This window comes from Meles meles, chromosome 2 (genome assembly GCF_922984935.1).
Source record: "Meles meles chromosome 2, mMelMel3.1 paternal haplotype, whole genome shotgun sequence".
NCBI classification, from domain to species: domain Eukaryota; kingdom Metazoa; phylum Chordata; class Mammalia; order Carnivora; family Mustelidae; genus Meles; species Meles meles.
Genome location: NC_060067.1, coordinates 163014665 through 163028967, shown reverse-complemented (window position 1 = coordinate 163028967; position 14303 = coordinate 163014665). Strand labels below are relative to the sequence as shown.

General features: G+C 39.1%; 1 protein-coding gene across 2 annotated transcripts in view; it reads left to right on the top strand.

Annotated features, from left to right (window-relative positions):
* The window catches only part of CDCA2 (cell division cycle associated 2), a 53998-nt gene extending 41006 nt beyond the window's left edge, over positions 1-12992 (top strand). For both annotated transcript variants that reach the window (XM_045986373.1, XM_045986363.1), the window contains exons 14-15: positions 7906-8077; positions 11618-12992. In XM_045986373.1, the coding sequence (XP_045842329.1) occupies positions 7906-8077; positions 11618-12846 (1401 nt within the window). In that variant the 3' untranslated portion in view covers positions 12847-12992. The remainder of the gene's footprint in view (positions 1-7905; positions 8078-11617) is intronic.
* The last annotated feature ends 1311 nt before the right edge of the window (positions 12993-14303 follow it).

Sequence of the window (14303 nt, the reverse complement as noted above, 5' to 3'; positions counted from 1 at the left end):
ACCAGTTGGCAACCCACTCCCTGTCCTGTCAGGTTCTCCCATCTCAGAACAGATGATGTCCTGTAGGTGAAAGCCCTCATTCTGGCATTTGGAAAGTCCCATAGTCTTGACAGCTTGCTCTAGCCCTCAAGCAATGCCTATGGTTTAGACACCCCATTCTGCCCTGCCCCACCCTGCACAGAGCTGCCATTAGGATTTCCCTGCAGGAAACAGAGTTGCTGGAAAACAGAGGGAACTCTCAGACCAATTTATCCAGTCTTTTCTTATGTAAAATCAGACAACTCAGTAGAAACAATAGATGAGAGATCTATATTTAAAAGTTGAAAAACTGACCCCAGAAAGAGATTATTCTGGGAATGGAAGGAAACTTTATTTTAAAAAGACCTGACGTACTCAGTTTAAGAAAATATTATCTGCATCAAACTAAGAAGATGATGCTATAAAAAAGGAGCAGAGGGAGAAATATTCATAAATACATAAAATTTAGTCATTGGACTAGAGAATAAAGGAGTATCCCAGAAGGTAGAGCAAAAGAGAAACAGACTAGTAGTAAGAGATGTGAAAGCTGAATCTAGGAGACTATGTAGGTATTTGAGAACAAGAAGATAGAATGAGAAGAATTGTCAAAAGAAAGGGTTTCCAATAGTGGAAGAAAAGAGTCTTCAGGTTATAAGGGTCTACTGAATGCCTAGTACAATTAAAAAAAAAAGGCCAGGACTTCAGCCTGTCATTATGAAATTGAACAATAAGGATAACAACAAAAGTGGACTTTTCCTCCCAGGAAAACAAGAATCTGAGAGTATCAAGTTTACCAGCGGTCTGAATGGTGAAAGGTAATTGAACAGGACCTTTAAAGTTTTGAACAAAACTTGATTTCAGCCCAATACTCTGTACCCAATCAAATTCAATTAGGTGTAAAAGAAGAAAATAAAGACATTTAGACACTTCAAGGATTCTGAAAGTTTTTCTTTGGGCATTACTAAAGGCGATACTCCAGCAAACTGAGGAAGTAAGCTTAAGGATTCAGGACACAGTGGATCTAATAATACCGGAGAGCAATGCAAGGGAAATCTCCAAACGTGGTTGTTCAGCCAGCCCAGAAGAGCAACCAGTCCCAATTTGAGCAGGAAGAAAGGGTGCTCCAGGGAGAAGGTCTCTGGAGAGAAAAACGAAAAGACCTATGATTGAGAAAGTGGAAGGCATGTCATATAAGAAGAAAAAGAAGGGTAATTATATGCCTATACCATTTCAAATAAAAGTCCGTGTATAAAAGTTCTGGAGTAAACATGAAGCAATAGTTAGTGAGATTTCAAGCAATAAAGGAGTGTTAAGGAAAAGTATGTTTTCTAGTGCCAAGAGTCATCTACAGGGGGCGCCAGAGGAAAGGAAGCCAAGATTTGTCCTTAGCAGTCCTAATGTAAATTCTGTTTTCAACTAAGGGCAAAGCTTTTTAAGAACCTGATTGTTGTGCAAGACGATCTGAATTAGCTGAATCCGAAGGTGAGAAGTGGGTAGAGAAGATGTCAGTGAGGGTGTTAACATTCAGTGTAAGGGGTAATGTGCACATTCTGAAGCCAGACAGCCTGGATTCTAAATTCTGGCTTGACCACCTCCTACCAGTGGAATGGCAGGCAAGATTTTTGATTTCTCTATTGGTTTTAAAATAAAGGTAATGTGCTTAATTTATAAGCTTGTTGCGTGCATTAAATGAGTTAGTATTTGTAAAATGCTTAGAATGATGCTTGGCCATAGCAAGCACTACAACTGTCCTTACAACTGTCTTACGTATTAGGGGTTCAAGATCTATTTTGAAAGTTGATGAAACAAATTTACCTTTTGACCCAGCAATCTCATGTCTGGGAATCTGTCTCAGATCCAATGACAAAAGTGCAAAAAGGCATATGAACAAAGTTATTTTTTGCCGTACCCTTTGTAATGCAAAAACCAAAAAACCAAAATGTCTGTCAGTATGAGACTGGTTGGATAAACTAGGGTGTATTGACAAAGTATTTTGCAGCTATAAAGGAGAGTGAAGAGAATATCCAATGGTGGAATGATGCCAGGATGTATTTACTGTTATGTGTTATGTGGGAAAAAGAAAAGTAGGTGTAAAATAACATATATAGTAGGCTTCTTGATACTGAATTGTGATCCACCCCCACTCTGTCACCAAAATACTTCTTTGTTGAAACCCTAACCTCCAGTACCTCCGAATGTGACTCAATTTAGAGATAGGGCCTTTGATGAGGTGACATGAGGCCATTGGGATGGTCTCTAATTCAGTCTTAACTGTGTCCTTATAAGAGGAAGTTTGGACACAAAAGGAGACCCTAAGTGAGCACACACCCAGGGAGAAGACCACATAAAGAGGCAGCAGGAAGGCAGCCATCTAAACACCAAAGAGGGAGGCCTCAGAGGAGCCAACCCCACCAGTGCCTTGGTCTTGGACTTCCAGCCCCCCAAACTGTGAGACAAGAGACTAAGACTGTGTAAGCCACCTAGTCTGTGGTGTTTTGTTATGACAGCCAATATGACAAACGAATATACTACGTTTTACCTAAGAAAATAGGGAACACTAAACATGTGTGAATATGTGTATATATTCATACACACACATAAATCTTTTCATAAAAGTGGGAGAAAAGCCAAAGACAAACAGTATGAAGAGTCCTTTGAGAGAGGAGCGCAATCTAGAATAAAGAAAATAGAGGTTTTTGTGGGTTTTTTTTTAACTGTCAGGAATCCAGACTTTACCGTTAGACAAAAAATAAAAATTCAAATTCAGAATCTTGTTAGGCTAAATTTGAATTAGAAACATCAGTATGGACTCATGTTTTTTTTTTTTTCCTTTAAAAAGACGTCCTAGCTCTGTCAAGGTTTAGAAGCAGTGAGCAACCCTGGTACCTAGGTTGCCATTTCTGAATACCATTTTCAACTAAAAGTGATCAAGGTTCCGGAGTGAAATGGCTGTTTTCGGATTTATGAACAGTGCATGTAGGAAACGAGCCTGGGTATATACCAGTGTACAGTGAGGGAAGCTTTAAGAAACCACTGGGGCCAGGGGCGCCTGGGTGGCTCAGTGGGTTAAAGCCTCTGCCTTTCGCTCAGGTCATGATCCCAGGGTCCTGGGATCGAGCCCCGCATCGGGCTCTCTGCTTGGCAGGGAGCCTGCTTCCTCCTCTCTCTCTGCCTGCCTCTTTCCCTACTTGTGATCTCTATCTGTCAAATAAATAAATAAAATCTTAAAAAAAAAAAAAAAAAAAAAAAAGAAACCACTGGGGCCACAGGGAAGTTCCTCAAACCATTTCGAAGGGGCTCCACTCATCAAAGGTAGGACAGTGTGACTATCAGAAATAACAATGGCTGGGCATCTGGGTGGCTTGGTCGGATAAGTGTCTGCCTTTGGCTCAGGTAATGACCTTGGGTTCCCAGGATCATGCCCTGCATGGAGCTCCCTGCTCAGTGGGGAGCCCACTTCTCCATCTCACTCTGCCCCTCCCCATGCTTGTGTTCCCTCTCTCACTGTCTAATAAATAAATAAAATCTTTAAGGGAAAAAAAAAACAATTGCAGTGGATTGAAACAGACTTAAATGTGAAAAAAAATACTCCAGTTCATAATAGTTAAAAAAATCTTAAAGGTCACCTTAGGAGCTATCTAGGACACAAGCTCATTTTTGTGAAAATTGGAAAATACAGGAGTTTTATTTCTGGGAAGCAAATAGGTGATGAGGGAGTTACTTACAGGAGAATTTCTACTAATTAAAAAAAAAAAAAGACTTTCATGAAAGTTGTTGGTCATGAGGTAGTAGACTGATGGTGGAGTCAGAATGGATGGATTGCAGTGGACATCTGAGCGCCCTGGTCAATCACAGTGTCACGGGGAGAGAACATGGTCCTTCCAATGCAATGAAGATGTCTACAGGCATCCATGAAATCATCTTTTCAAAAAAAAATCAAAGCTGAATCTAATCAAGCCTACATCTAATGACCAGTTGCAGGAAGTATAGGGGAGAGAGGAAAATAAAGACACCTTGATTGCAGTCAACCAAATCCAGAACTTGGCTAATTCTCCGAGATAAGTGCCTCAGTTTACTCATCAAATGGTGAGGGAAGATTATAAGATCTGCCAACCGAATGGAATGTGTGAGGACCTTATTGGGATCCTGATTTTGAACAGTTGTAAAAAACATTGATGGGCCAACTGGAGAAATTAGATCTCTGAGGAAATAATAGGGAGAATTGCTGTTTTTGTTCTTTGTGTCTAGGCTGTTTATTTTGAGATCATTTTAGATACATGGCTGTTGTAACAAGAATTACAGAGATTTCCCACGTACCCTCTATCCAGTTTCCCCCAGTGATGGCCTATAAAAATTTAGACAGTATCACATAGAAAAATACCAACAGTCAAAATAAACGGATCTCCTCCTGCTCTTTCGTAACGCTGCTACTTCCCATGCCTGTCCCCACCTTAAACTAATGTGTTCTCCATTTCTTTTGTCATTTCTGAAATGTTATATAAATGTAATCACACTCTATGTAACTTCTTGGAACTGGCTTTTCTCACTCAAGTCATTACATTGTATACCTTAAACTTAAATTTTATCTGTCAGTTATATCTCAATAAAGCTGGGGGGAAATGACATTGTAAAAGGGAAACATCAATAATAAAGTACAATGCCAAGTAATAAAAGGTTTCATTTTATTATGGAATAAAAGGAGCTTTATCTCCTAGGGATGCTGCAGGGATTTTCACACGAAATAGGGTAATGCCTGGCATTTGCTTTAAAATAATCTGAGAGAAGGGGATTATAAATGAATCCTGATTTCTATAGGTTAGTAATTGTTGAAGCTAGAGGATGGGTACCTGGGGTTCAATATACTATTCTACCTGCTGTGTGCTTAAATTTTCCATAGAAAGCTAAAAATACAACACTATGAGCCTCTTCTTTAGAGAGCTATAACTAGCTATAAGAACTAAAAATGGAACCAAGAAGTAAACAGGACGAGTAAGGAAGTACGTGCTTTTCATCATAAGTTTTCCTGTACAGTTTGATTTGTTGCCATGTACATGAATTATTTTTAAATAATTTTGAAGCACCTCAGTGGAAGCAACTTAAGTATTATTTATGCAAATAAAAGATAAGGATTTATGTCTGTTTCATGATCTCCTTCACTGAGAAGAAATACTGGTGATTCTGGAATAAATGGAATCACTTTGGGAATAATATCTTCAGTTGTGCATCTGCTTTAAGTCATAAACCAACCTTACATTTGTAGATCTGTGGCTTCCCTAGAATCCCAGTCACGTGCGGCTGGCTTTCTTATTGTATAAGCAAGGCTTTTTTGTACTGGAGCAGACTTAAATTTTGTTAAGGTTCTAGCCTCTGCAGATGAAACCTTCTAATGGACAAGCAATACTAGACGTATGTTCATGAGAGTATGAGTGCTTTACTCTTTCTTCTTGTCTTTTGGTGGTATACTTCTGCTGGTCTATAACAATGAAAAAGCATTATTAGCTTTTCATTGTGGGTAGCAAATTTTATGAAGTTTAGCTAGATCTCTCCTTTCACATTTATTCATTTGTTCTTGTTTGTTGAGAAGTCATTATGTGCCGGCACTGTTGCAGGTACTGGAGATGCTTCATATAAACAAAGATGTCCAAAATCCTACTAAAAGGGTATTTTCTGGACCTATGAATCAGAGGCTGTTCTAGAAGTTATAATCTGACAATAGTGACCGTAACATATTAAGGTGCAATGCCTGTGTCACACAGTAAGACTGATCATAATTTGGTATTAAAAATATTTAAAAATTTTCCCTGTATCCGTTCTCATAGTGCTAGGAAGGAATGTGAGAGAACGAGAAGAGCTGACACAGATCTTCTGTGTACGGCCCAAGCCTAATTTTAACCATTTCACTTATGTTAACTAACTTCATACTCGCTGTAGGGATCTGTGATGTGGGCTGGTGTGGTTCCCATTTTGCAGGGAGGACGTGGAGGTACAGAGAGGTAAGGTGACTTGCCTAAGATGGGAAGGCATTTAGGTGGGAGACTCGGGCACCTGGCACCAAAGATGGAGTCTCATCTGTGGAGCCCAAGTTAAGATTTTTCTCTTGGTTTCCACATCCATTGACCAAGCTGTCGTTTCCCCAACTGTTCCATGGAATGTCAACAGATGTTCCATAAAATATATATATATATATTTCATGGAAAAATAGTTAACCCAGCATATTCCTAATGTGTATGGAGATTATTTATACTGAGGACTTCTCAGAGAATGTAATGTTAAATGTATATTATAAATCACCAAGAGGAACATTTATCTTGTACAGTTCTAAAATTATTTTTCCATGGAATGTTTTATTTTGTTTTGTTTTTACAGGATATCTATAGATATCTCAAGGAACATACAGTTCTGTGCCATTTTTGTACTCTTGAATATATCAGCCACTCTTTCACATCATTAGTTTCTATGCTTTCACCCAAATCATCTTTCTTAAATGTGAAATCAAATGTTGTCTCCCTGAATCACCGTGCAGTGAACCTTCATTGTTTTCAGGCTCATACCCCTTGCATGCAAGGGCGTTGCTTGCTTTATGGAGCCACCTGTAGGCCAGGTACCCATCTCAGTCCATATCGTCTGTCATGGTTTATATATTGATATATATAAATATATAAACATTTATATATATAAACTACATATATAAATATATATATATATTTCTGTTAAGACTGGGAGCCCCCTAAAGATCACATTCAGTTTGGTTTTTTCCACCTTGCCATTTAATACTTATACATAGTGATCCTCAATAAATGTTTGAATGGATTCCATTTTTTGGCAGCTTTATCTGCTAAAAACATATTCTTTATGTTGACCTAAAGTCCATTTCTCTCCAGTATTAACACATTGAGTGTATTTTTTTTTTGTTTATAACAATGCAATGTTTGAGTTTCCCCAAAGTCCTTTCTAAGTGAAACTTCTTTTTTTAACAGTGAACATTAGTTCTCAATTGTTAACGTGGCAGTAAAAACTGAATTTAATACTGCATTCCAGATATTATTAGAACAGTTTTAATTTTTATAGAAGCCCACTTTTTTTACATCAGTTATTACCAGGCCATTGTCTGTCATCTTCTGTTTGTGCTCATTAACCCATCTTATTTTGACTTACTCGTTTTAGTCTTGATGAAATCATCTGTTGTCGGAAGCACCTCACCTAGCTTTGTGTTATCTTTAACACATTTCTTCTTCCAAAAGAAATTTTCTTCATTTCTTCTTCCAAACCTCTGAGCAGAAGACAATATCCCATAGCTTCCAGTAGATAGCTCATTCAAGATTAATCGCGAGTGAGGGGCGCCTGGGTGGCTCAGTGGGTTTAAGCCTCTGCTTTTGACTCAGGTCGTGATCCCAGGGTCCTGGGATCGGGCCCCGAGTTGGGCTCTCTGCTCCACAGGGAGCCTGCTTCCTCCCCTCTTTCTCTGCCTACCTCTCTGCCTACTTGTGATCTCGGTCTGTCAAATAAATAAAAAATCTTAAAAAAAAAAAAAGTTTAATCGTGAGTGATCCTAACTGTATCCTACTTTCAAATATCTCATGTCTTAAGTCTGTCAAATCTATAGCATCTATCTTTCACTTACCCAGAACTTATTTTGGCAAATATTTTGTGGAAATGTAGACCATTGCTTATCAGATCATTTGTAAATTGAGTTCTGCTTCATATTCTATTTGACTTTGTGTAAGCTACCCAGCCCTCCACGCCTAACTCAGAATTTCTAAAAGTTTAAATGGCATAACTGGTCCTTTTCAGTAAGAATTTTTGTTGTTGTTAAGAATTAATTAGAGGGTCGAAATTGTATATGGTGTAACATCTTTCCCGATTACGACATTTTAATACATTTCACAGGCTTTAAAAAGTTTCAGGAAGAAGAAAGCAAAGGGAAAGAAGAGCGTTCAGAAGTCTTTATACGGGGAAAGAGACCTTGCTTCAAAGAAGCCACTGCTCAGTCCTATTCCGGAGCTGCCTGAGCTTTCTGAGATAATGCCTCCCACTCCAGGCCCCGGAAGACTGTGTTCAGGTATTCTGCTCTTTTCCTATTGATGTTTTATCCCCTCCACCACTTTCTTGCTGTTGCACCTTCTTTTCCCTTTTTCCTCGTCACTGTTAAAGAGTAATTGTAGGTAGGGGTGCCTGGGTGGCTCAGTGGGTTAAAGCCTCTGCCTTCAGCTCAGGTCATGATCTCAGGGTCCTGGGATCGGGCACCACATTTGTGGGCTCTCTGCTCAGCGGGAGCCTGCTTCCCCTTCTCTCTCTGCCTGCCACTCTGCCTACTTGTGATCTCTCTCTCTCTCTGTCAAACAAATAAAATCTTTTTTTTTTTTTTTTAAAGAGCAATTATAAACTGTAAAAACTGTAAAAATAGCAACCATCCTCATATTACCAGGAGAATTTTAAGTTAAAGAAGCAGTAGTTCATAACTTTAACTCTCTTCAGAATCTGATGGGAGCTCTGGATCCTCTCCCCAGAGAAACTTAAGACACAAGGTAGTTTGTATAATTTTAGGGGAAATAACTTCTTTCCATCCTTTTTCTTTGTAAAGCATTTTATGTTTTTTATAGTATTCTGTTATAATGAATTCTGTCTTGTGTTATGGTCCATCATGAAGAGTAAACATGGTGATGGCTCAGTAATAGATCTTTTATAAGCAAGGACAAAAATACATATATTTTTTAAAGATTTATTTATTTGACAGATAGAGATCACAAGTAGGCAGAGAGGCAGGCAGAGAGAGAGAGAGAGAGGAGGAAACAGGCTCCCAGCCAAGCAGAGAGCCCGATGCGGGGCTCGATCCCAGGACCCCAGGATCATGACCCGAGCTGAAGGCAGAGGCTTAACCCGCTGAGCCACCCAGGTGCCCCTTGGACAAAAATATTTTTAAAGTTTGCCCTATGATGTTTCAGTAGAGTTGGCACTGCTAAAGCATCTACTAGAAATAACATTTATAAATTGAACTTGATTACCTTTAACAGTTTTGTTGAGAAGCAAAGATTAAGTCAGCTGACATACTTGGTTAGATAAAAATTGGAGTTGCTTCTGTTTTATAATGCCTGAGTTTTAAAATTAACCAAATCATGCTGAAATTAGTAAGAGTATGTATTCATACGTTTGGTGTGTTCATTTTGTATAGAATAGTTTTTAAAACAGCCGTCTTTGTCTTTCATCATGTGTGTAGAACCTGCATTCTAGTTGCAACATATCTGTAGAATTTATAATAGATCCAAGGATGAATAGGCATATGCCATCCTAGACTATTGGCTTCTGCCTACTTCTCAACTTCCGGAAAGCACAGAGTTTAAATAAACACAGCTAGCCCGTCATCACAAACACGCTGCTCCTGCCCCAGCCCATTTATGTGCTTGTCTTGGGACAGGAAGCTGGTCAGCCCACCTCCTTTTTTTTTTTTTTTTTTAATTTGACAGAGAGAAATCACAACTAGGCAGAGAGGCAGGCAGAGAGAGAGGAGGAAGCAGGCTCCCCGCGGAGCAGAGAGCCCGATGCGGGACTCGATCCCAGGACCCTGAGACCATGACCTGAGCCGAAGGCAGAGGCTTTAACCCACTGAGCCACCCAGGCACCCCAGCCCACCTCTTTTTAATCTTGGCCTAATGCTGCTTATCCTTGAAGATTTAGCTCTGCTGGCCGCCTTTCCAGGAGAAGTCTTTGTTCGCATTATACCTTTATTTACCATCAAGTTTGTAATGTTCCCTCTATCTCCCTTCCCTGCAAATTGCAGTTCCCCTGAGACTGAAAACTGAGTGATCTCATTATATCCCCAGTTCCTGACTGGAGTTTTTCCAAAGATGTTTAAATAATGAATGTTAGTATATGTTTTCCATCTTGCATCTTATTAGGGAATTTCTTTTTAAAAATACCTGAAGTATTTTTTATATATATAAAAATATATGTATATTTATATATAAAAGGGTATCATCCCTTATAAGGGTTTAAAGCAAAATCTTTCCTCCTTTTCCATTTTTCCCTGTCCCTTTTTCTCTCTGTTCCTCCCTCCATCCCTGTCCCCTGCCTTTCTTCTTTAGCACGCCACTTTCATGAAAAATACATTAAACATCGATTTTTAAAGTTGTATAAAGAGCCCAACTGACATATTAGTTGGTTGCCACTGATGGACCCTATGTTAATCTCTGCCTTAGGTGACCTGATTTGAAGTAATCAAGTCATGAAATACTGGTTTTTAGATTTGTGCTCAGCTGATGTTTTGTATATCTTACAGTTCTGATTTTGTTTAAAACATTTTTTATACTTATTTGACTGGGCCAGTTAAAAACCTTACTCTCTGAGATAGCAAGAGAGATGGCATCCAGTAGTACTGAGGTTTAGAATGCTGAAAGCCTGAATTTGTTTAGGCTGTGTTACATAGCCTAATTTTTTTTTTAAAGATTTATTTATTTGAGAGAGAGCACGCAGGTGTGCACATATGCACATGGGAGCTGGGGGAGGGGCAAAGGGAGAGGAAGAGAACCTCCAGCAGACTCCCTGCTGAGCTCAGAGCCCAGCCTGGGGCTCTGTCTTACAACCCTGAGCTCATGACCTAGGCTGAAATCAAGAGCTGGAGACTTAACTGAGCCCACCCAGGCACCCCATTTTTTAAAAATATTTAAGGTATATTTATTTAAGGCTGTGCTATATAGCTTTAAAACGTCGATGATGTTTTGTTCACCTGTGTGATGTGACAGAGTGTGTCAAAAACAGGAGAGCCGGGGCGCCTGGGTGGCTCAGTGGGTTAAGCTGCTGCCTTCGGCTCAGGTCATGATCTCAGGGTCCTGGGATCGAGTCCCGCATCGGGCTCTCTGCTCAGCAGCGAGCCTGCTTCCCTCTCTCTCTCTCTGCCTGCCTCTCTGTCTGCTTGTGATCTCTCTCTGTCAAGTAAATAAATAAAATCTTTAAAAACAAAACAAAACAAAACAAAAAACCAGGAGAGCCTCCACATGCAGTATCTTCCAGTTAAGGTGGAAGGGGAAGATTTTTAGAATATTGAAACAAACAGTTCTATTTGAGAATATAGTGCAGTTTAAATCACGTTAAAATTTTTAACACGAGACATAAGACCTAAGCATCTTGAGAAGTACCCTTTCAGCTAAATCCTCAGATCCCTCAAAATTCCAAGTTTTATTTTCTCTATTTCAGGGGAAACATAGCTAGAAAATTTGCCGAGGCACGGTGGCACCCATTTTCAGTAATTCATTTTTTGGGAAATGGAAAATGGGGCTGCCTCATACTAATTGATCTTGTAAGTGTGGAAACTACAGTAGAATAGAGGAAGCAATTTGAGATACACTTTTCTCATTTTCATGGTCTGAGGTTATGTACTTTATTCACTCATGTATTAAATTCATATTTTCTTAACCTGTGGCTTGAGGAAGAACTAAAAAAGAAAGAGCAGGATGACAGATGGGAGCAAGTATGGCATAGCATTTGTAAGTCTTGTGAGTACTGAAAGCCTAAAACACAGAATACAATATGGCACCTATTTGATCTGTTGACCTTTCTTTCCATTGGTACTTTTTAGTGAGACTTAAACTTATTTACATGCCCTTAGATGATTTCAACTCCAATGGTGAACTTGAAGAAACAAAGCTTCCTACAAGAAAGAATCCTTTGCCCCAGAACCCAGAAGATTTGCAGATGAGTCAAGGCTTTAATAAATATGATCTGTCTGCATTGTGCAGCCCTTTCATGAAAAGGTCCTTGTCGCTTATAAACGCTACTTTAGAGCAAGATTTAAATAAAAGTGCCATAGCCACTAATGAACAGAAAACTATTCCAAAAGCAGAAATTAAGTCGGAAGGCGAAAACGGACTGAAAGCCGGCCCCGAAAGTGGAAGCGGTCATGTTTCTTGTGCTCCTGTGACCGCAGAGCCCCTGGCATCAGATGATGCAGAATCCAGTGCCGTCCCGCCACCCCGGGAACTGGCTGCTGCCGGTCAGAATGCGGAGAACCTTTTTCAGATCTTTAAAAGTTCAGAAAATGTAAACATAAAGTATGAAAAGCAGGATGACTTTTTAATAGCTACTGAAGGAAAACAGCAGACCATGCCCTTAACATCTGACTTAAAAAATGAGGAGATCTTAAGTGACCATGTAGAAGACAGTAATAGTCTGAATGCAGCTCTGGGAAGAAGCTCTATAGAAGGTCAAAGTAGCACGGGTGTGAGTGGTGGAGAAAAGAAGCACAGAAGGCGCTCTACGTGTTATTCCGACGGCCAAAGTTTATATTTGGAAAAAACTGGAAGTCACAAACTTCCCTATGTGGTGAGCAACTCTCTAGAAATTGGTTTAGAAAATTCTGAACTGTATAAAGATTTATCCGCCTCCATAGAGCAAACCTTCCAGAGAACAAATAGCGAAACAAAGGTAAGACGTAGCACAAGGCTACGGAAAGATCTGGAAGATGAAGGACTTGTATGGATTTCACTTCCATTTCCTTCCATGTCCTGCACTTCCCAAAGAATGAAAAGGAGAACAATATGTACGGTTGACAGCAGAGGATTTGAGAGCCTGTCCCTCTCTCAAGAAACTGCATCTTCTGGACAGAGCCAGAGTCTGTCGCTCCCCGTGTCAGGTAAAGAAAACAGGGAGGGCTTTGCTGCCACGGCTTCCATCTCATCTGGAAAGAGGAGGAAGAGCCTCTGTACATCTACACTCGCAAATTCGAAAGATACGACTCAGTCAAAGTGCTACAAAATAAGAACCTCTCTCAGCCAAAAGGGAGAGACCTCTCTAAAGGACTTCGAAAGAGTGGGACATGTCCGGGAACTAAAGCAGTGACTGGCATTTCCTACAGAACCTGTGGCCGCAGAGAAGGTAACCATCCGTGCTTAAAAGATCCTTTCATTCTGGTTCATTCTGGTTCTCGTCCTTTGTTCAACTTCGGTGTTTTAAAAGTTTCAAATAAAATCATTTGAGTTGAACCTATTTGTAAGTAGAAATAAGTGAATTTCTTCATTCCAAAGGGAAACATTCTATTAAAAATGTTCTTCCCTCCCCAAATAGTATATATTTACTAAAGCTTTCACATTAGTACATGTTCACTGAAGATTTAGAGTCTCGTCTCCGTTGTAAAAAAACAACTGTCTTTTAGAAGTGACTCATTCTGTCTGCATGAGAAGAGTTTAAAAAACAAAATGATGGAATTAATGTAATTTTGTAAAAATTGAAGGGAATAAATACAAGGTTAAACACTGTTAGAAAGTGAGAAAAGGTGTGTTTTAAAATGCTGCCCCCCAAAAAAGGGTTAAAAAATGTTAACAGGAAAAATGGAAATCATAAAACTTGTTGGTTGAAAGTTGACAAGCTTTAATGATTTACTTAGTCTCAAGTGAAAATTGTATATTAATAGGTTAAAATCAAAACCTAAACATGGCATTTTGGAAATTTCTTTCAATAATCAGAATATTATAAATCTAGCATTATAAAATGAATATATAGTTCATAAATAACTAGGGTGAAAACATTTTGTCCTTCAAACAAGATTCTTACATGCTTTGTGGGGTGGGAGGTGCAGGACTGGTTTTTGGTGAAAACAGAGCAGTTTAGTTGAATCATCTTCCAGATCATTCCAATTAGTCACATTTAGGATTTATTCCAAGAAATCCCAAATTAGTAATTTGGGATTTAATTCATGGTTCTCCATTAAAACAATTTTTTTTAAAAAAAATCCAGAAACTCATAAGAAAGGGCGCTGGAAAATTCGTTTACTTAGTATGAAGGTGGTGGTAGATGGCTGATTTCTTTTTTAACAGGGTCTTTTCCAGCAGTTCTCTTTATTTACAACAGCAAGTACTATCGCTTGTTTCGGATTTTCCAGTTACATTTCAGCAGTGTGCTCTTCTATCACTGTTTTGATGACAGCAGTTTGAAAACCTAAATTGCTATATATCTGGAATTTGTGAATTACATAAATCATTGTATCATTAAACAATTGTCTCTGAAATCCTTTAAATCATTAAACTCTCCCTCTCCCTGATAGCAGAAACATGTTAACAAATAGAGCTCTCTATAAATAACACAACAGGGAAGAAAGCTCCTGCTGAGCTCCCATTTCCCCCGGCCTCAGAGAGAGACTATTTGTTACCTTCTTGGCACCAATAGGTCTGGAAGCCCTGCTGCTAAAGACTAAATGTATTTTACATTAACACTCAAAGTGATCCCCAATTTCTTCTGCTAAAAGGTGGATTGTTTAAAAAATTCTTTTATCTTTACACGTAAATTATTTATGGGCTTTT